At 58.5% G+C, this 20000-nt stretch overlaps 5 protein-coding genes across 5 annotated transcripts in view; 2 read left to right on the top strand and 3 right to left on the bottom strand.

Annotated features, from left to right (window-relative positions):
• Window positions 1–1447, bottom strand: part of PTSG_02637 (uncharacterized protein) — a 1587-nt gene extending 140 nt beyond the window's left edge. The window contains exon 1 of the mRNA XM_004996078.1: window positions 1–1447. This exon is cut by the window's left edge and continues 140 nt beyond it. Coding sequence (XP_004996135.1) covers window positions 1–1258 — 1258 coding nt within the window. The 5' untranslated portion in view covers window positions 1259–1447.
• A 153-nt stretch (window positions 1448–1600) lies between these two features.
• PTSG_02636 (uncharacterized protein) lies at window positions 1601–4111 on the top strand. Its single transcript, XM_004996077.1, has one exon. The coding sequence runs from the start codon at window positions 1763–1765 to the stop codon at window positions 3938–3940; it is 2178 nt and encodes a 725-aa protein (XP_004996134.1). The 5' UTR covers window positions 1601–1762; the 3' UTR covers window positions 3941–4111.
• A 572-nt stretch (window positions 4112–4683) lies between these two features.
• PTSG_02635 (uncharacterized protein) lies at window positions 4684–5235 on the bottom strand (the record flags this gene model as incomplete). Its single annotated transcript, XM_004996076.1, has 2 exons — window positions 4977–5235; window positions 4684–4791 (listed from the first exon to the last, which is right to left on the bottom strand). The coding sequence occupies exons 1-2, from the start codon at window positions 5130–5132 to the stop codon at window positions 4684–4686; spliced, it is 264 nt and encodes an 87-aa protein (XP_004996133.1). The 5' UTR covers window positions 5133–5235.
• A 128-nt stretch (window positions 5236–5363) lies between these two features.
• PTSG_02634 (uncharacterized protein) lies at window positions 5364–6826 on the top strand (the record flags this gene model as incomplete). Its single annotated transcript, XM_004996075.1, has 4 exons — window positions 5364–5408; window positions 5465–5658; window positions 5962–6118; window positions 6485–6826. 4 exons carry the CDS (start codon window positions 5364–5366, stop codon window positions 6824–6826), a joined length of 738 nt encoding a protein of 245 aa, XP_004996132.1.
• A 264-nt stretch (window positions 6827–7090) lies between these two features.
• PTSG_02633 (TK protein kinase) lies at window positions 7091–19806 on the bottom strand. Its single transcript, XM_004996074.1, has 19 exons — window positions 18022–19806; window positions 17591–17738; window positions 17102–17377; window positions 16707–16872; window positions 16411–16477; window positions 16114–16205; window positions 15788–15924; window positions 15378–15619; window positions 14384–15122; window positions 12778–14110; window positions 12567–12601; window positions 11994–12411; window positions 11651–11760; window positions 11313–11399; window positions 10935–11072; window positions 9119–10647; window positions 8822–8945; window positions 8354–8486; window positions 7091–8114 (listed from the first exon to the last, which is right to left on the bottom strand). The coding sequence occupies exons 1-19, from the start codon at window positions 19669–19671 to the stop codon at window positions 7415–7417; spliced, it is 8124 nt and encodes a 2707-aa protein (XP_004996131.1). The 5' UTR covers window positions 19672–19806; the 3' UTR covers window positions 7091–7414.
• Window positions 19807–20000: the final 194 nt, after the last annotated feature.

Raw genomic sequence — 20000 nt, 5'->3', positions numbered from 1 at the left:
CAGCAGCATATGGGATGCCATACACAAGCCCGTTGCCAGCCAGCACCCCATCGACCCACTGGTTGATGCCGTCAAAACCGGTCAGAGTGGTTGTGTCGATGTCGTTGGTGGTTGGATCGAAGATGAGCACACCTGGTGGCGAGCTGTAGGGGATGCCGATAATGTTGCCGTTGGGCGCAAGCACACCGCCAACCCACTTTGAGGATGAGCTTGCAGCAGCGGCCACAAGCGTGTCTGTCGCGTTCGTTGCTGGGTCAATGATGAGCATCGACACCCCAATCGACGGGATGCCGTAGATCAGCCCGTTCCTTGCAAGCGCACCACCGTACCACTGATAGGGGGTGGTCTCCAGCCCTTGAATCGTGGTCTGGTCCATGGTGAGGGACATGGGGTTGATGATCAGGACCGAGTTAGCGGAGACAGGAATGCAGTAGATGAGGCCGTTGGGCGCTTGGATGCCGCCATACCACTGGGCACTTCCGCTGAACCCAGACAGTGTGGTCATATCCGTGCCATTCGTGGCGGGATCGATGATCAGCACGGACGACGCAAAGTGGGGGACACCGAAGATGAGGCCGTTGTCAGCAGCCACACCACTAAACCATTTGAAACTGCCAGGGCCGGGTGAGGTGATGCTGCTGGTGTCAGCAGCGTTGGTGTTCGGGTCCACTATGAGCATGGTCGTCGCAGATGCTGCAAACATGTAGATGAGACCGGTGTGCGCCACGACGGCGCCCGCCCACTTACCCGAGTCTATTCCAAGTCCGGAAATGGTAGTCGTGTCGACCGTGTTGTTGCTGGGGTCGATGATGAGGACGGACGGCGAGTTGAAAGGAGCAGCGTAGATCAGGCCGTTGTCAGCAACCACACCGCCAAGCCACTTATAGCCAAACGGACCAAGTTGTACAAGCTGCCCAAACGTGGATGTCCTTGCGGGACACACCTGAGCTCGGAGGGCCTCTATCTTCTCCTGCTGCGCATTAAGCGTCTGCTCTTGCGCGTCCATCATTCGCTGCTGCGTGTGCGCCGTCGCCTTGTACTCCTCCAGCATGCTGTGCTGCGCTGCGACTGTCTCAAACATATCAGCCACATTCATCCCGTTCACCAAGACAGGCTCGCGCACGGGATCGCTCGTGTTGATATGGATGCTTCCTGCATCATCTTCCTTGATGACCGCCTCGCCGCGGACATCTGCCATCAACGCCCAGCTCCACGCGACAAGGAGGAGAGCCAGAGCGAGACGCATCATCATTTGCATCAGGGTTGTAGTGGCCACAAACAACACAACTCGCCGCAATCGATTTGAACACCACCGTTGGATTGTTCGTCTTTTCCACCACTGCGTCCCACCCCCTCACCCCCGTTCACCTGTCTTCACTCTTAGACTCTTGTCGTCTGTCCTCGCCCAGTGATCCGGACTGCCCCGTGCACAGGCACCGACGGCTTGCCTAGATGAACAATGACGCCTAGTTCTCCCCTCTACGAGCAGGCATAACAAACACGGCATGCTGGGAACAATACCCTAAGGTCACAGCATGGTCATCCACTCCACTCCACACACACACACACACACACACACACACACACACACACACACACACACACACACACACACACACATGCTTGCTTTCATTTCTCTTGTCACACATCGTGTCCCAGCGTGGCCTGATCCCACTCATCTTCCCCTTCCTCGCCCTCCTCATCTCCCTCCCTCATACCCCCTCAGATCTCTGCATCCCACCAAGCCAAGTCCAAAAGAAAGATGGAGCAGCAAGCCATGAGCCAGCCACGCACAACGCCACCCAAGCCACTGACCACGACACCAGAGGACCCCGTGTGGTTTGTGTTTGGCGGTCTCGGCAGCGAGTGGTCCGATGCGGGAAGGCAGCTGCTGCAGCTCCCGCGGTTCGCTCGCATTGTCGACAACTTCCAGCAGGCATATAAGGACGTGTGCCCACGCCGTGCGCAGCTCAATCCTTTCCCACAGCTCCTCACTGCAGAGCACATCCGCACGGCAAGCAGCGACGATGCACAAACACGCACCCCTGCTATGGAGCACGACACCACCACCCGCGACGCCACTAGCAGCAAGGCCTCCGACCTCGAAGCTGCAAAGCCAGGCGACACAACATCTGATGCTCCGCCTCCTCAGAACAACCCCAACACCATCGTCAACAGCAGCAGATGGTCGTCTCTGACGTGGCCGGCCGAGGACGATGAGGACGTGGTGTCGCAGCGCGAGGCCCTGCTTGACATGCTGCTGCGTGTTGTTGGCATGGAGGTGTGCATGGTCGACTACCTGGGCGAGCTCGGCGTGCACCCGGCCGGCGCCATCGGCCACGGTGTTGGCGACGTTGCGTGCGCATATGCCCTGCAGCGCATGAGCCACCACGTTGTCGTGCACGCCCTCATCGGTCTGGCGTACTGCGCACCCATGGACACCACAAAGGCGGTGGTGCTTGTGAGTGCATCACCACGGCACGTGATGTACCACTGGTCCCGTGAGTTTGAGGTGGTGGCGGACAACTCGCCCTTCTCGTGTTCCCTGCTGGTTGACCGCGACCGCGTGAGCAGCCTGCGCTCGGCCATGGATGCCGCCGCCATCGACACACGGACCGTCGACACGTGCGGCAGCACCATGCACGTGCCAGAGCACGCACGCGACGTGGAGCAGCGTGCAAAGGCGTTTCTGGACGACCCGGCACACGAAGCGTTGGCCCGCTGGTGTCAGCGGCGCCACTCCCGCTGGCTGTGCGTGTCACGCAGCACGGAGGAGCACTACAAGATGACGTGCACGTTCAACGACATCCTGCTCAGCATGCTGCGGAAGGTGGAGTTCTACGGTGCTGCAAGCGTCATCCCTCCGGAAGCAACCGCGCTTGACATATCGGCAAGCGGCATGCTCACTGCGCTGACACGCGAGTCGCGGTGTCGCCTCTTCGTGCCGCCCCCACAACCGCCGTATGTGCCACCGCCGCCAATCCGCGAGCGCTCCTCCCGTGCCAGCATCGCCAGCAGCAGCAGCAGTGGCAGCCGTGGCAGTGGCATGGGTGGTGCGAGTGGCGGCAATTGCAGTGACGCGAGCAATCGCAGTGATGCGAGCAATGGTAACGGCGGTGGTAGTGGAGGAAGTGGAGGTGGTGGCAACGTGCATCGGCGCCGTCGCAGCCGAAGACAGCCAAGCATGGTGTTTGCACCAGGCGCATTCAGGGACGTGGTGGTGCCGGTGCAAGTGCGAGAGGAAGGCACCGCACAGCAGCAGACGGGCGAAGAACGTGGGGCCAAGTTGGGGGTGGGGGCACAGGAGCAAGTGCAGGACGATGGGGTGAGAGCAGAGGGGCAAGAGGAGAACGAAGGAAAGCAGCAGCCGCAAACAACGCGCAACTCAAGGACGTCAGCAACGGGAATGACAACGGCGGCTGTGGTGGCAGGAGAGACGGTGACGCGGGCGAGCAGCGTGGCGCCTCTTGCAGCCCCGTTGGATGAAAATGCGTCCGAGCGAATGCGGGCGGAGCGTGAGAAGCGGTGGCGAGCAATGGCAGCGGCACCACACCTCTTTGTCGAGTTCCAGGAGCTTGGGCCCACGCTACAGGTGATGGCACGCGATGAACCTGGCCTGCATCGGCTCAAGGCCGCGTTGGATGCAGTGCACGCACACGACGAAGCGCTCACTCGCGTGCTGTCGCAGCAGCAGGAGCAAGGGAAAGAGAAGCAGCAAGAGCAAGGGGAAGAGAAGCAGGGGGAGGAAGAAGAAGAACACAGTGACGCGAAGGGGAAGGAGGGGGAGGAAGAAGAAGAACACAGTGACGCGAAGGGGAAGGAGGGGGAGGAGGGATTGGACAGAGAGCAACTGCGCGAGCCAATGCAGCGTGTGGGAAGTGAGGTGCAAGGTGCAGCCGATGTGATGCCCGGTGCTCATGTTGCTGGAGATGGTGAATGATGCTGTGTGTGCGTGTGTTGGCTGCGATGTTGTCACAGCAGTGGCGTTGTCATTGGCGCGCTTCATGCCCTCCTTGACCGTGTACTGCTCAGTGCTTTGCTGTGTGATCATCACCATTAAAATTATTGCAATCATCACCATCACCATCACCGTCACCATTCTCATTGTCGCCACATTCATTCATCTTAAGCATTAGTTTACTATCAGTGAACCAAGGGTCAACAGCACAGCACACGCAGCAGCTGCCCGCTTGGAGCACGTGCGCAGTGACTGTATCATCATGAGTAACGCGTGGGAAAAGAAAGCGAGAAACAGGCGCGGTGGGACATGAAGCTGCAAAAACAAGATTGGAGGCACACGGGATCAAAAGGGGAAAGTGATGGTGGACAGACCAGACGGGCGTGGGTTGTCCGATGCGATGAGCAGATTCAACCACGCTCCCGCTGCAGAAGAATCGAGAGACACGATGGTCCGTGCAGTGCGCATGCGGTGTGCATGCAGCGCATCCGCAGCTTAGCACAGCGTGTTAACGAAACGGAACCTCAAAATGAAACAGCCGGCATGCAATCGTGCACACGCACACACACAGACACACACCTACACACGACTTTTACACACACAATCACACACAATCACACACAATCACACACAAACACACATACACACACAATCACACACACACACACACACAATCACACACACACACACACACACACACACACACACACACACACACACCACATTCACATAGCACCCCTGCGGACGTTCTCGCCCGGTCTGCGCGCGAGCCAGACGCAGCTGAGGAGGACGGCCGCGTGGGTGAAGAACAGGAGCCACGACCCGCTGCTCACCTGCAGTGCACCGCGGTAATACGCACGTGCGTCAAATAGTGTGTGTGAATGTGTGTGAATGTGTGTGTGTGAATACAAGGGAGGTGAAGAGAGGAACAGGAACGTACCTTTGTTTCATCCTCCACTAGCCATCCATACAAGTAACACACACATACACACACGCACACACACACACACACACACACCTGCATGACGGTGTTTGGCTTGAGGAACTTGTTCTTCACGTCCTCTTGCAGCTGGTCGACAATGTTGTAAAAGTTGTACAACAGCGGGATGCCATATGTGCCCGTGAGCACGGCTGCCAACCACACATACGTCCCATCTCCAGTCAGGTAGTTCATCTGAAAGCGGCGTGTGTGTGTGGGGGCGGGGCGGGGTAAAGATGATGGTCAGATGTGTTGAGCAAGATGGTGTTGCGTCGAACATGAGGGGAGGAGGGGGAAGCAAAGCAAGGAGCAGTACAAACCGTACAGCACGTATACGCATACATTCACACGTCCACGCGCGAACGTACAACACGTATACGCATACATTCACACGTCCACGCACACACGCACGCACACACCATGAAAATGATGGTGACGACGATGGAGATGTCTGCCATGCCGAAGATGGCGGTGCGGTATTGGTTTGGGCGAATGCCCGTGTACTTGCTCGCGTCCGCCGTCCACAGCAGAGTGCAGCCAAGTACGCAGAACACCAGCACGGCGAGGGTGAGGGTGGCGATGATGAGCAGGTCTCGCCGCGCGCGCTTGAGCCCTTGCTCGTTGCTGCGCGGGGCTGGCTGGTGGCGGTTGCCGCCGTCGTTGACCAGATGCAACCTGGGCCGGCGGGCTCGCTTCTTGGGCTCAAACGCAATGGCCGTGAGTGGCGGAGGACGTGTATGCTCGCGTGTGTATGTGTGTATGTGTATAAGCGTGTGTGTGCGTGTGCGTGTGTCTTTGAATGCGTGTGTGCTCAAATCCTAGCGTGATTGCTCTTCTCTTGCATCCCATCTCACTCACACACACACACACACACACACACACACACACACACACACACACACACACACACACACACACACACACACACACACACACACACACACACACACACACACACACACACACACACACACACACGCACAAATATGTGCAATGGTACCTGTATCCCCTCCCACAAATGCAGGGAGGACGTGACGCCGCTGCTTGAGCGCCAGCGGTACATACCGTCATACAACATCCCGTATTTCAAGGACATCTTCGCCATCTCCGGATATGGCCGTGCCGGGTTCAACTACACCACGGATCCACGGGCACAGATCTTTAGGCGCGATCACGGCAAGGTGCTGTTTGAGGGTCATTTTGTGTATATGTGTGTGTGTGTGTGTGTGTGTGTGTGTTGCCATTGGAGCAGTGCGTTTGTGCGTGTGCCTGTTTGTGCACTCCTGCGCCTCTGTCCGTTTTGCTGGGTGTGCGCCTGCGAGCTCGTTTGTCTTGCTGCATGACGCTTGATTGATTGCGCTCCTTTCCAATCCAACTTCCGCTTTCCCCTGCCGACACATTGGAGCATGCTTGCGCAACCCTTCTCCCCACCCCCATACACACACGCACACACACGCCTCTGTCTCCCATTCTCCAGTGTCTAACCACCGTGCCTGCATGCAACCACCCTCCCCCCACCCTTCTTGGGCCTCCACCTCAACCTGCAGGTGTACGACATTGACAGCATGTGCAAGCTGATGAACTCCAACAACTACAAGCGCGATCCCCTGTCAAAGGGCAATCCTTGCAACCAGATTTCAGCCCGCTGTGATCTCCCCGACGCATCACTGCCGCACCAGCAATCCAACGGGCCGTATGCGTTTGGTGGCATCGACAGCAAGAACGTCGATCACTCGCACGTGAATGCGCAGCGTGTGCGCGCAATCAGTGGCATGCCGTACGAGCACGTGCCTGCGTTTGTATTTGATGAGCAATGGAGTGGCGTTGCGCATCAGGGCATGCCACACATGTTCAAGTTCAACTGGACAACCATGGCGCCGGCGCCATAATGTACTGTTGGCGTGTGTGTGTGTGTGTGTGTGTGTGTGTGTGTGTGTGTGTGTGTGTGTGTGTGTGTGTGTGTGTGTGTGTGTGTGTGTGTGTGTGTATGTGGTGTGTGGTGTGTGGTGTGTGTCTGTGTCTGTGTTTGTGTTTGTGTTTGTGTGTGTGGCACGACACTGCCTGCAATGAACGCATTTCGCTTGTGTTATCCTGCTTTCTTTCTTTCATGACATCTCCTCGTTCTCCCACCACCACGCCTCTCGTATTGCTGTTCTGCGTGGTGGAACCGTGTACTGTCAAGAGAATGGTTCAAATTCAAACCACCATCAACAACTACAGCAACCACGGTAGCAACAACATGAACGGCCACAACGGGCGCTGCTTCGTGCTGGAAGAGAAACAAAACGTATCGTGACATGCATCCAGTGTAACAGGAACAGCAGACACGGAAATGGGGAATGATCTGAAGATAACAAACACGTGTTCAAATGAACCTCACAACAGCAGCAGTAAACGCACAACCACCAAGCAAACATATGCACAGACAGGCAAACCACAACAGCACAAACACTCTGCTCACAGCCACCACCATCACATCATGCCATGGCATCGTCCCCTTCCTCCACGGTTGTGCTCAGCGTGCGGCCCTGCCGTGGTGCTCTGCTCACGCGGTTGCTGTTCAAGCGTGCCCGCTGCACGTTGCGAGCGCGAGATGCCATCGTGGAGTGCCGTGGTGGCACAGCCGGTGGGGCCACGCGATCAACACGCGCAAGCAGCTGGAACGTCTGTGAGCGCGCGCGCATCGCTGCCTGGTGGTGCTTGGCCATACCACTCACGTCCGTCGCCGCATGTGCGCCTGACGCTCGTCGTGGCGCTGGTGGTGGTGCCGCTGCTGGCTGCATTCCTACCACAGGCTGCATGTACGCGCTGTCGGTTGCGTGTGTGTCCACGTCCTGTGCCACGCTCACAGCGCTCGTGGTGCTGCGTGTGCTGCCGCCACCAACACCGCCACTGCTGCTGCTGCTGGCCTGTCTGTATGTGAGCACGGCATAGTCAATCTCCGCTGAGCTGACCACGGCTTGCTCGAGCATGCTACGCACGAGTGCACTCGTTGGCCGCTGCTGCGGTTTCTTGCTCCAGCACTGCTGCATGACCGAGTACAGCGACCCGTGTGTCAGCTCCGTCTGTGGCAGCCGGTAGCCCCGCAACACGCGCAGGTGCGCCTCTGCGTTTGGTGTCTTTCCGTACGGCTTCTTGCCGTAGGTGCTCAGCTCCCACAGAAACACGCCCAACGACCTGCAAGGAGGAAGAGGGGACAGGGGGGGGGGTTAGAAATAGTGTTAGTGGAGGTGGAGGGGAATTCATGTGGAGTGAAGGCAATACACACGCACACACACGCACACACACACGCACACACACGCACACACACACACACACGCACACACACACACACACACACGCACATACACACACACACGCACACACACACGCACGCACACACACACACACACACACTCACACACACGTGTACGCACCAGATGTCGCCGGCAGGGGTGTAGACGCCGTCTGTGTTTGCTTCGGGCGCCTGCCACTTGATGGGTGTTTTCTCCTCTGTTTTCTTGCGGTAGTAGTTGTCGTCGCCAAGCGCACGGCTCAGACCAAAGTCCGCTGGCACGTGGAGAAAAAAAAAGGAGAGGGGGGGGGGCAGAAGGGAAGAGTGACCATGGAGGTGGAATGTGTTAGGACAGAGCAACGACGAGGAATGTGTTGGAGGAGTGTTGGGAGGCACAGTGCCAGACGCAGCAAGCTAGCAAGCTCACACTCATGCGCACACACAACACAACACAACACAACACAACACAACACAACACAACACAACACAACACAACACAACACAACACAACACAACACAACACAACACAACACAACACAACACAACACAACACAACACAACACAACACAACACAACACAACACAACACAACACAACACAACACAACGCACCGAGCTTGACGAGGGCAAGGCTGTGGCCGACGAGAACGTTTCTGGCAGCGAGATCACGATGGACAATGCGATGCTCATGCAGATACGCAAGGGCTGATGCAATCTGCACGCCGACACGGCGCACCTGTACGCAATCACGTCAACACAACACAACCCAACAAATGCCACACGTGTGTGAGCGAGGCAAATTCAACCGCGAAACAACACAACAAGTGCACGTCAGCACGAGATCAGCAGCACCAACCATCCCTCCACAACCGCCACCGCCACCACCATGCACCATCCACCGCTACCCACCTTGTCCTGGGAGAGGCGTTCCGGTCCGTTCTTCTCGCGGCAGCGGCGCAGGTAATCACGACAGCTTCCATTCTCCAGGAACTCAAGCACGAGCAAGTACGGCAGCTGGGTGTGGCACACGCCAAGCATGGCAACAAGGTGCTTGTGCCGCAGTGACACCATCAATCGCGCCTCCAGCAGAAACTTGGCCTGCTCCTCCACTTCAGCGGACGCCAGGACCGACTTGACCGCAACCACAACCGAGTCCTTGTCCCGCAGCAGGCGCTGCAGTGGGGGCGGCAGGTTGGCATCGCCGCCATTCGCAGTTGCATCGGCCGCGGCAATGACGCCCCTGTGAACCTCGCCAAAGGCACCCTGCCCAAGCTTCTTGTCGCACACAACAAGTTCCGGGCGAATCGAGTAGGCAGAGAGCGCCTCCAGCGAGCCGCCGTCCGTGTGCGTCTGCGCAAACTCCGAATAGACCATCATAAACATGGACTGCATCTGCTGCTGGATGCGCCGCAGTGACGTGGATGTGCGAACGGAGGACGAGAGCGTGGAGCGGCCTGGGCGCCGGCGAAGCATCACACTGCCACCGCCACCGCCAGTCGCGGACTTGAGGGTGCCTGTCTTGGAGCCTGGGGCACTCTGGTTCGTGCGCATTGTGTCACGTGCCGAGGACGCAGCGGAGAGCATGGTGGCCGTCGTGTGGCGGCTGAAGGCGCTGCTGGCCGAGCGCACGCTCGCGTTGGAGGAGATGGAGGGGACAGAGAGTGGCATGGAGTGCCACGAGTCGTGAATTGGGCGCTCCATGCCGCTGCTGTCCTCCATGGGCAGTTCGGACCGCCGTTCCAGCTGCAGCGACGCGTGGAATCCCTCCAGAGGCGTGTCCGTGGTCGTCATGGCAATCTCGTCCACACCAGCAACCAGCCCGCTGACGGTGAGCGCGTTCCACGCGGCCACGTGCGCGGCCTTCTCGCTCCGCTCAATGTCCTTTGTGGAGAAGTGGAACGAAAACGCCTCCTGCGCGAGCGTGACGGCATCGTGGGCCGCTCGTGCCACGTCCTCGGGCCAGTTCAACCCGCTGTCCTCAACTGCACCAGCACCAGCACCAGTGCCGCCTGTGGCACCGACACCACCGCCCGTGTCGTGCTTGATGTGCTCGCGGAACCAGCGCCGGAGAATGGCCAGGGCATACCGGTAGAAGATCTTGCGACCCTTGACCAGGAAGTTGTCGACAAAGAGGAGAAGCGACTGGCGAGGCAGGCAGTCTGCAAACCACGTGAGCACGGCGCCGCGCAGTGGGTGGCCGCGCAAATCATCGCCCTCTCTGAAGTCGGCAGCAGCAAGCAGTGCGTTGCGCGCTTCAGGGAGGTGGCGGCTGGCAAGGTCGTCGAAGGTGCACAACATGAGCCACGTGTCCTTGCGTGAGCGAATGAGCGCGGGCTCGCGGTTGAGGAGGGCGGAGCCCATCATGAAGACTTCATCCTCCTCCATGCACGTTACGCTGCACGCAACAATCATCGGCAGCCACGGGCAGTACTGGGTGTCTATCGTTCGTGGTGTTGGTGTTGGTGGTGGTGGTGGTGGTGTTGGTGGTGGTGGTGGTGGTGGGGTTGGTGGTGTTGGTGGTGTTGGTGGTGTTGGTGGTGGTGGTATTGGTGCGTTGAGTGAGCTTTTTCGTTTTGGGAGGGGGGCTGTGATGAGTTGGGTGTGCAAGGAAGGCGGGAAGGAGGCGTTGACACACATGTTGAGTTCGGTGAGACAAAACAAAGCCTGCACTTGCGTGAATGTACGCAGCAACATCACACCACCACCACCACCACCGTCAACTCACCATTGTACTCCTGGGCAAGGCAGCACAGCACGCGGCCTGCGGACACTTGCTGCTTGTGGTCCAGCCCAATGCGCCGGAAGTCAAAGAAGTGGCCGAAGAACGAGCGCGTCAGCTCAAGCATGGACGGCGTCGATTGCCCTGCGTGTGTGTGTGTGTGTGTGTGTGTGTGTGTGTGTGTGTGTGTGTGTGTGTGTGTGTGTGTGTGCGTGTGTGTGTGTGTGTGTGTGTGTGTGTGTGTGTGTGTGTGTGTGTGTGTGTGTGTGTGTGTGTGTGTGTGTGTAAGAATTGGACAAGTCAATCAAGGGCAAATGCAAAGCAAAATCCATCAATCACACCATTCACCAAAAGCAAGGCCCGTTTCAACGCCTATCAACACACCAAAGCGGCGTTCGTGCGCGTTCTCGTACAGACGGCTGTCCTCTTCCTTGAGCGTAAATCCGCCCGTCAGGCGCAGCCAGATGTCGCCTGTGTTCATGGGTGTGTGTGTGGGGGGGGGGTATGATGCATGAGACACCATGTTGTTGTAGAGACGTGACAAGGAATCACAAACAAACATTGACCATCTTTGTGTGAAGCGAAAGCGTCAAACAACTTCACACACACACACACACACACACACACACACACACACACACACACACACACACACACACACACACACACACACACACACACACACACACACACACGCACACACACACACACACACTACGCACCGCGAAGTGAGGGTGGGAGGCCGCTCTTGGTGAGCTTGACTGCTTGCTTGTGCTGCGCTGGGGTGAGTGACGCGAGCGCTGGTCCAGGGTGGGACGCATTCGTCACGTGCCTTTGGAATGACGACGAGGGGTGTAGATTGGTGGATTTGGGGAGAGTAATGTGAGGCGGTGGGATGTTGAAACACGAGCAGCATCAACGTGCAAATACGCACAGACACAGACACACACACACATAGACACACACAACCACACACACACACACAAGCACACACAAGCACACACAAGCGCGCGCACACAAGCACACACACAAGCACACATAAAACAAACAAAGGCGTGTGCGCACTTTGTCCAGAAGTCGAGTGCAGCGCGGCTGACGTGCAGTTGATCCTCAGCACTGCCGCTGCTGCCGCCAGCCGTGTCTGAGCCACTCTCCTTTCCTCCACCAGCACCACCACCAGATGTTCCAGTCGCTGTCGCAGTGGAAGAAGCGCCCGCAATGCCGCTTGCTGATGTGTCTGTCGATGACTGCGCGCTCGAGTCGCCAGACTGCCGCGAAAGTTTGAACGAAAAGCGCGTCTTCGCCCACTGCATGCCGCGCTGAAGACTATTCATGGACGCATCTGTGTCACTGGAGAGCTCCAAATGGTGGTCCTCCATGGAGCCCGTGTGCGCCTTCTCCGGCTGGCAGTCCACAAGACTCAGCTTGAGCAGCTGCGGCGTGCTGATCTCAATCACAGCAAGTGATGTGCACCCGTCCAGGACTGGGAAGCGTGCAGGGGAAGGCAGTGCGGAGGAGTGGGGGCGGGGGAAGGGTGCGAGTGAGTGGAAAAGCAGTTGCGAGACTGTGTATGTGGGTGGGTAGGTGTGTGCGGAGGGCAAACACGCACGTCTACCACTAAACATCACGAGTACTCACTCAGCTGTCGCAAAACCGGCGCAGAGAAGTTGATGCTGAGAAGGACAGCAGAGCACAGCAAGGCAAAGGTGAGGGCTGCGTCCGCGAGACACGCACGCACGCAAACACACACACACACACACACACACACACAAACAAACAAACAAACAAACAAACAAACAAACAAACAAACAAACAAACAAACAAACAAACAGCATACGCATACACGCACAAGGTAAGGTTGCTGCAGTCGGAGAGGTTGAGGATCTTAAGCGAAGGAAACGTGTTTGGCCGCCGCCGCACCACAAATTGGGTGGTGCACAGGTTGGTGAGGGTGAGGTGGGCAAGCCGCGGGCACTGGGTCGCGAGCAGCGCCGTTACGCGCGCAGAGACCTGCAGGTGCTGGTTGCCAGACAGGTCGACCGTCGTCACATGGCGAAGGTTGAGCTTGGACAGAACAAACTGATCACGAAGCGCGAGCGAGTTGCGAATGCACACGTTCTGCAGCACCAGCCCGCCCACCACTGCCAGCACGGCCTCCTGGGCCTTCTCGCTCAGCACGGAGAAGTCGAGGTTCTCAATCCAGCGTTCCTGTTCCACGGCCGACAGCAGTCTCCCCAGGGCATCAGGGTCACTCTCCAGCCCCTGCAGTGTGCGCTGCAGCTGGTCGCGGCGCATGCGTTGGTCGAGGGCGTGCTCAACGTGGTGTCTGCTCGTCTCGGGGCAGTCGTCCAGGCCAGGCAGCGTCAGCTGAGGCACAAACTTGATGTCTGTCACCCCATACGCAAGGATAAAGTCGTCTGTGCTAATGTTCGTGCGCAGCGTGTGGTCCGCCTTCTCGAAGAAGAGTGGCTTGTCCACGGCGAGGAAGCGTTCATATGGCGTGGTGAACGCCAGCCCCGTTCCCGCGCTGCCTGCGCCAACATCCGCAGGTCCACCCAAAGGTCCACTGCCACCGGACGCGACTGCCACCGCTGACGATACAGACGGGGTGGGCCCGTGCCCGCTGGTGGAGGCAGAGGCGGCACCAAGCAGCACGCGCGCGTAGCGGTCGGCCTGTGTTGGCTCGAGCACGCGAAGGACGTCGAGGTGGGTGGCGTTGGGGCTGGTGGACAGGATGCGCTGCATACGCTGGAGTTTGTCCAGGATCTGCACAGGCAGCATCTTGCCCATGGGGACGCCAATCACGGTTGGCTCGTCGCCCTTGAGCAGATGTGCCGCCTCCTCCGGCGAGAAGAGCGCGCGGTGCGATGTGTTGACAAGGACGGCCTTTGCAAGCCACTTGCGCACGAGCACGGTAACGTCGAGCGAGAGCACGTGGTCGCGGACTTCCGGATCCACCGGCCGCAACATCTGGTCCAGGCAAAACAAAACGCACTTAGGACGCAGGTATGGGGCGGCCTTGCGTGCAGCGCGCGTTGTTGGGGTCACGGAGGGCTCCACCAGCTGCTCCGTACTTGAAGTCGGACAGAAGCAGCGCTCGTTGTCGACGGCGACGATGCGGTACTTTCCATCCTCAATTGGCTCCACGACGTAATCCGATGGCTTGCCATCCTCGGGGGACACTGGTCGACGGGGGAAGAGTGGGGTGAAGGTGTGTGAGTGTGGTGCTGGAGGAGGACAAACACGAGTTGAGGTGTGGAGTCTGTGTCGCAGACACACACACACACACACACACAATTATACTAACGCACACACACACACAATTATACCAACGCACGCACACACAATTACACCAACGTACGCACACACACACACACACACACACACACACACATACACACAATTACGCACACACGCACGCACAACCACCCCGAAGCAAACGCATGCCACCACACCAATCATTGCGTTGAGAAGGGCCATGGAGACGTATTGAAAGTCGAGGTATGCGAGCATCTTTGGCGATTTTTCCATCACGTGCCGGAGCGTAACGCCGGCCACGCCCGAGCTGGCCAGAATGGGAAGACTGTTTTGCACGCGAAGCAGTTCAACATATGGCGCAATCCAATCGCCAAAGAGCGCGCGGCTGAGGTGGCCAGCAACAAACTCAATGCCCGGAAATTCGGGCCGCAGCTTGAAGGAGATCCAGTGCTCCCCGCACTCGATGGCGCCAACACTGCGGCGGCCAGCGAGACGTGGCACGCGCGGGGTAAACGAGTCGTTCTTGAATAGCTGGCTGAAGAAGGGTTCGCGCATGCAGCGGTCAGAGACGGTTTCGCCGCGGATGGCGACGAGCGTCTCGCCCGGCATGGGCGGGAGGATCTGGCGCAGGGAGACGGTCCAGTTGAGCTGCCTGTTGCGCTCAATCAGCGCCTGCATGCCTGCAAGCAACGGCGCGTTGTCCTGTGCGTTCGTCTCCAGCAGCTTGAAGTAGAACTTGGACAGGCCGACGGTGCGGCTGCCACCGTGTGCGCCCAGGCCTATCAACTGCAGGAAAATTTCCGGGTGGTTCTCAGCGCAGATGTCAACAGGAGTCATACCACGCCTGTCCGGTCCGTCCACGTCAGCACCGACGCGCACCATAAAGTCAATTTGCTTCTGCACCAGGTCCAGGTCGCCCGAGAAGCAGCGGATCACCTGGCAGGTGGGGGGAGGGGAGTGGGGGTGGTGAGAGAAGGTGGAGTGAGGATTTCAATTGATAGCAGGAAGCTGTACGACAGCTGCAAGCTTGTGGAGGCATAAACACACAAACACACACATACAAACACGCACGCACACACACAGACACACGCAAACACACTCACTCACTCACACAACATACGAACACGGACACACACACACACAACACTCACACCACACAACATACGAACACACACACAACACGGGTCCAACCTGGTGCAAGGGCGTGGTGCCGCTGATGGAGATGTTGATGTAATCGCGAAAGAGCCAGATGGCGTGCGGGGTGATGCACATCTTGCTCGACGACACACCAAGCAGTGTGTGGAAGAAGGCGGGGTCGTTCCAGTAGGAGGGGAGAGATGCCCGGTCCAGCTCGGGAAACTCCGCAGACAGGTGCAGCACAAGCTCGAGCTTGCAGGCATCGCTGTAACGCGTCAGCGGATGGCCAGGCTCATCTGGTGATGGCGATGAAGGTGATGGTGGTGGTGGCGGCGGGGATGAGCAAGAATAGGAATCAGCGAGTGGATTGAGATCGCAAGCAAGCTTTGATACAAAGACACAAAGTTTAAAGCAGTCGCAACCATCCGCCATCCGCCCTTTCACCCCCTCCCATCCATGCTGACCAAGGCACGGCGCGTGCAGCAGTTCTTTGACAGCGTCGACGAGCTGGAAGCGCTGCCGCCGTTTGTTCGCCGTCGCCCGTGACGTCTTGCTGCTCGGGATCTTCGCCAGATGCGGGATGGGCTGCTCAAGCACGTTCCTGTATCGTGTGTTGGTGGTGGTGGTGGTGGCGGTGGTGGTGGTGGTGGATGAGCGAGTGGAGAGGGGCATGTGCGTGTTGCCGTTGTTGGTGTTGGTGTTGAGAGCAAGCAGGTGGCGCAAGTACGTCTTCCCACCAAGACTGCCGCCGCCGCCACCACCACCACCATGCGGTGCTGTAAGCACTGACTCGAGGTGGAGGAGGCGAGGCGTGCCGTCCACGTCGTCTGTCGTCGGGATCAACTTCGAGATGAAGTCGTTGCGCTGCGTGCGCGTGAACGTCTGCAGTGGTGGTGCATGACGGGTGATGGTGGTGCATGACGGGTGGTTCAGTTTGGCAGTGACGAGCGGCAGGAGTGGAGGTGAAAACCAGTGGACAAGGGTTGATGGTGGGGGTTGGTGGCGAAGGTAGTTGGAAGATTGGACCAGGCAGACCAGGCAGAGGCGAGCAACCGTCCCAGCGACACATGTGAGCGGTCCACCGCACCTTCTTTGCGTCGGATTTCGCGGCCACCCGGTGCTTCTCGTAGAATTGCGAGCACACGGGATACAGCCTGGGGTGGAATTGAGTGTATTTGAGTATGAGAGAGAGAGAGAGAGTGTGTGTGTGTGTGTGTGTGTGTGTGTGTGTGTGTGTGTGTGTGTGTGTGAGTTGCAAGTGAGCCGCAACAAAGACACGCACAAAAACCGCGCATGCAACGCGCATGCACATGCACACGCAAACGGACGTGCAACGCGACACGCAACACACAACAAAGCAAGCACGCGCTGTCGCATTCTCACCTCTGCAGCAGCTGGCCGATGGTGATGTCGCCGTTGGAGCGAATAATGTTGTGCATGCGTACAAACGTGCGGTGCACACGGATCATCACACCGGGCCGAATGCTTTGCGAAAACACATCCACGTCAAGCGGCAGCGCATCCTGCGAGGAGAGGTTGTCCACCTCATCTGGAACACAGACAAAGGTGTGTGTGTGTGTATGTTTGTGTGTGTATGTGTGTGTGTGAGTACGTGCGTGCGTGTGTGTGTGTGTGTGTTTGTGTGTGTGTGCGTGTGTGTGTGTGTGCGTGTAAGCGTATGGGCACGAATTGCATGTGAATATGTCTAGACTCTCCGCCCCAAGCACACGCAGCCAGGCCAGTCTCTCCGCTCAAACCACCACACGTCCCAGTCCTACCCTGCGCCATCTGCATGTCGCCGAGCCAGCGGAGGAGAACACACGCGGGCGCCACATGTGCAATGCGACGACGCAGCGCGTGGGGGATGGGGAGATTGAGCAGCCACTCGCAGCACCAGAGCGGAGACCGCCAGCCAAGCACAACCGTGTCGCCGCCAAGAAACTCGACGGGGTTGCGGAACAGCGACACGTTGTGGACGGCAAACACGCCCCCACCGCTGCTGTCGGCTGCTGTCGGTGGCGGCGGCGGTTGACTGCACACGGATATGCCGGAACCTGCTCGTGGGCGGTGGGAATTGGGCATGCGAGGAAGGGGGTGAGTAGTGTGGAATTCCACGCAAACAAGCTTAACACACATACACACATATACAACGGTGGTTGTCACGCACACACACACACAAACACAAACACACAAACACACAAATACACACACACACAAACACACAAACACACAAACACAAACACACGCACACACACACACACACACACCTGAAGCGTCATCGATGAGGAGGAGCATGGATGTGAGCGCGAGCTGGGCGGCGGCGGCATCTGTCACGTGCGGCGCAACGCTGCGGTCGTGGAGGAAGTCGAGCAGTGGGATGTCGTATGCTGGCGTCACGTTGAAGCAGATGGGGCCCTGCGCAGGAGGAGTGGTGGTAGTGGTGGTAGAGATGAGGTGGTGAGTGTTGACGTATTGCATTGGTGTGAACGCCCTTACAGAGACCCACGCACACACACACACACGCACACACACACACACGCAAACACACACACACACAAACACACACACACACGACAAACACACACACACAAACACACACACACACGCAAACACACACACACAACACACACACACACACGCAAACACACGCAAACACACGCAAACACACGCAAACACACGCAAATACACACACGCACACCTTTGGGGCGAAGACGGAGAGGAGGGTGGACGGCGCAATGAGCGACAGCGGTTCGTCATCACCACCACCACCGCCGCCACCAGCGTGCTGTGTGTTTGCTGCTGCCTCGCCAAAGAGCCGCGTGGCAAACCAGAACACGGCCTGCGTGTCAAATGACACCTCTGTGGTGGTCTGGCTGTCGATGGGGCTGAACGAGAGCCGCTGCAGCGTGGCCGCGTTCGTGATCTCCGACGTGCCGACTTGCATGTCATGCATCCTCGCAGTCGCACCGTCGACACCTGTGCCGGTGGCGGCTGTGTCTGCTGTGTCGCCCGCACGTGTCTGGCCGTCACCACTGCCATTGCCAAGCGCAGAGAGCGGCGAGGAAAACTCGTCCTCGTTGGCGACAAAGACGAGGCGCACAAACCGCAGGCCGTTGTAGTCCGTGCAGATGCGGTCCACGCGAACCTCCCTCGCATCGCGGCCACGCAGGTACTCCACGGCAGAGAGGGCGATGACTGGCGGGTCGACAGCGTGGAACTCGCACCCCTGGCCCGTGATGCGCAGTGCATCGAGCAGCCCGCACGCATCGTCACCATCGACACCACTGGCGGTGCTGGTGGCGTCGCGGGTGCCGCCTGCTGCCAGCGTGCCGTTTCGCGCGCTGCGAAGGAGCGCACCAATCTGGTCGTGCGCGTCGTGCAAGATGGACGGCAGGGAGACGGCGGGCCGCTCGTTGACGGCGCAGGACGTGTACACGAGCTTCTCCAGGTGCGTTGCCTTCGTGTACAGCTCTTGCCACGCGGGGTCGTTGGCGGAGTTGTCGTAGTCGTCGTGGCGGTCGCGCAGGAAGACGTCGTGTGCGGTGAGCTCATCGCCATCCACCAGCAGGAGGCGTTCGTTGCGCTCCAGCAGAGATGCGCGGAGCGGCATCGGGGGCGTGTTGAATGAAGACGGGCTGCTGTCAGTGCCCTCCGCCTGCTGTGCTGCGGTCACGGTTGTGTCCTTGGCAGCGTCGTTGTTGTCGGTGCTTGATGACCCGTACACCTGCATGCCTGGTGCCGGTTGCTGCGTGTTGTTGGTGTCGGCGAAGCCCGTGTCCACGGCATCCGCCCACGCGATCTGCTTCACGGGGGTGTTCTGCGGTATCTCCTGCGCCAGGAGGGCATCGCGGTTGTGGAAGAGCGGGAAGAGCTGATCCAACAGCTGCGCCACTTCCACACGGGCGCGCGAGAACTCATCAAACTGGGAGAAGTCGGGCGCGGGTGGATATGCGGTGGCACTCGCGTCGGTACTGGTTGCGGCGGCATCGGAGCCCGTGCTTGTTGCCGTTGCTGTGGAGGTGGATGGTGTGGTCGTTGGAAAGTGGTGAGATGCACCTGCAGCGTAGTCCTCGTTCTCTTCGTTGGAAAGCTCGGCAGCGAGGCGCAGGTACCGCAAGATGGCGTGTGCTGTCTCTTGCAAGGGATCGACGGCAGCGCCGAGGGCGGCCAAGGTGTGCCCGCGGTGCGCCACAACAGCGTCCAACGCCAGTACTCGCTGCTGCTGCTCATGCTGTTCCTGTTGCTGCTTTGAGGGCTTTGATCTGCGTGCAGTGACATCATCTTCCTGCAGGTGTGGCACCCACAGGGTTCCCTCTGTGAACTCCACTGCACTGCCTTCCTCCTCCATCGTGTTGGACAGGGGAGAGGGGGGAAGGGCAAGCAGAGATAGCAGAGAGGGTAAGTTGGGGAAGGGAAAGGTGTTGTCCGAAGCACAGCACAGTTGGCGCTCATGCAACAAACAACAACAAACACCCACTCAGCGCGGATAAAAGTGAGATGACAGCGGTTCGAGTCCGGATTGTGAAGTTGGTTTTTTTGTGTGTGGTGTGTGTGTGTGTGTGTGTGTGTGTGTGTGTGTGTGTGTGTGTGTGTGTGTGTGTGTGTGTGTGTGTGTGTGTGTGTGTGTGTGTGTGTGTGTCGTGTCGTGTGTCGTCGTGTGTCGTCGTGTGTCGTGTG

The sequence above is a fragment of the Salpingoeca rosetta genome, assembly GCF_000188695.1.
Source record: "Salpingoeca rosetta unplaced genomic scaffold supercont1.6, whole genome shotgun sequence".
NCBI classification, from domain to species: domain Eukaryota; class Choanoflagellata; order Craspedida; family Salpingoecidae; genus Salpingoeca; species Salpingoeca rosetta.
The sequence above is the reverse complement of the archived record's forward strand: the minus strand, read 5'-3'. Positions and strand labels throughout refer to the sequence as shown.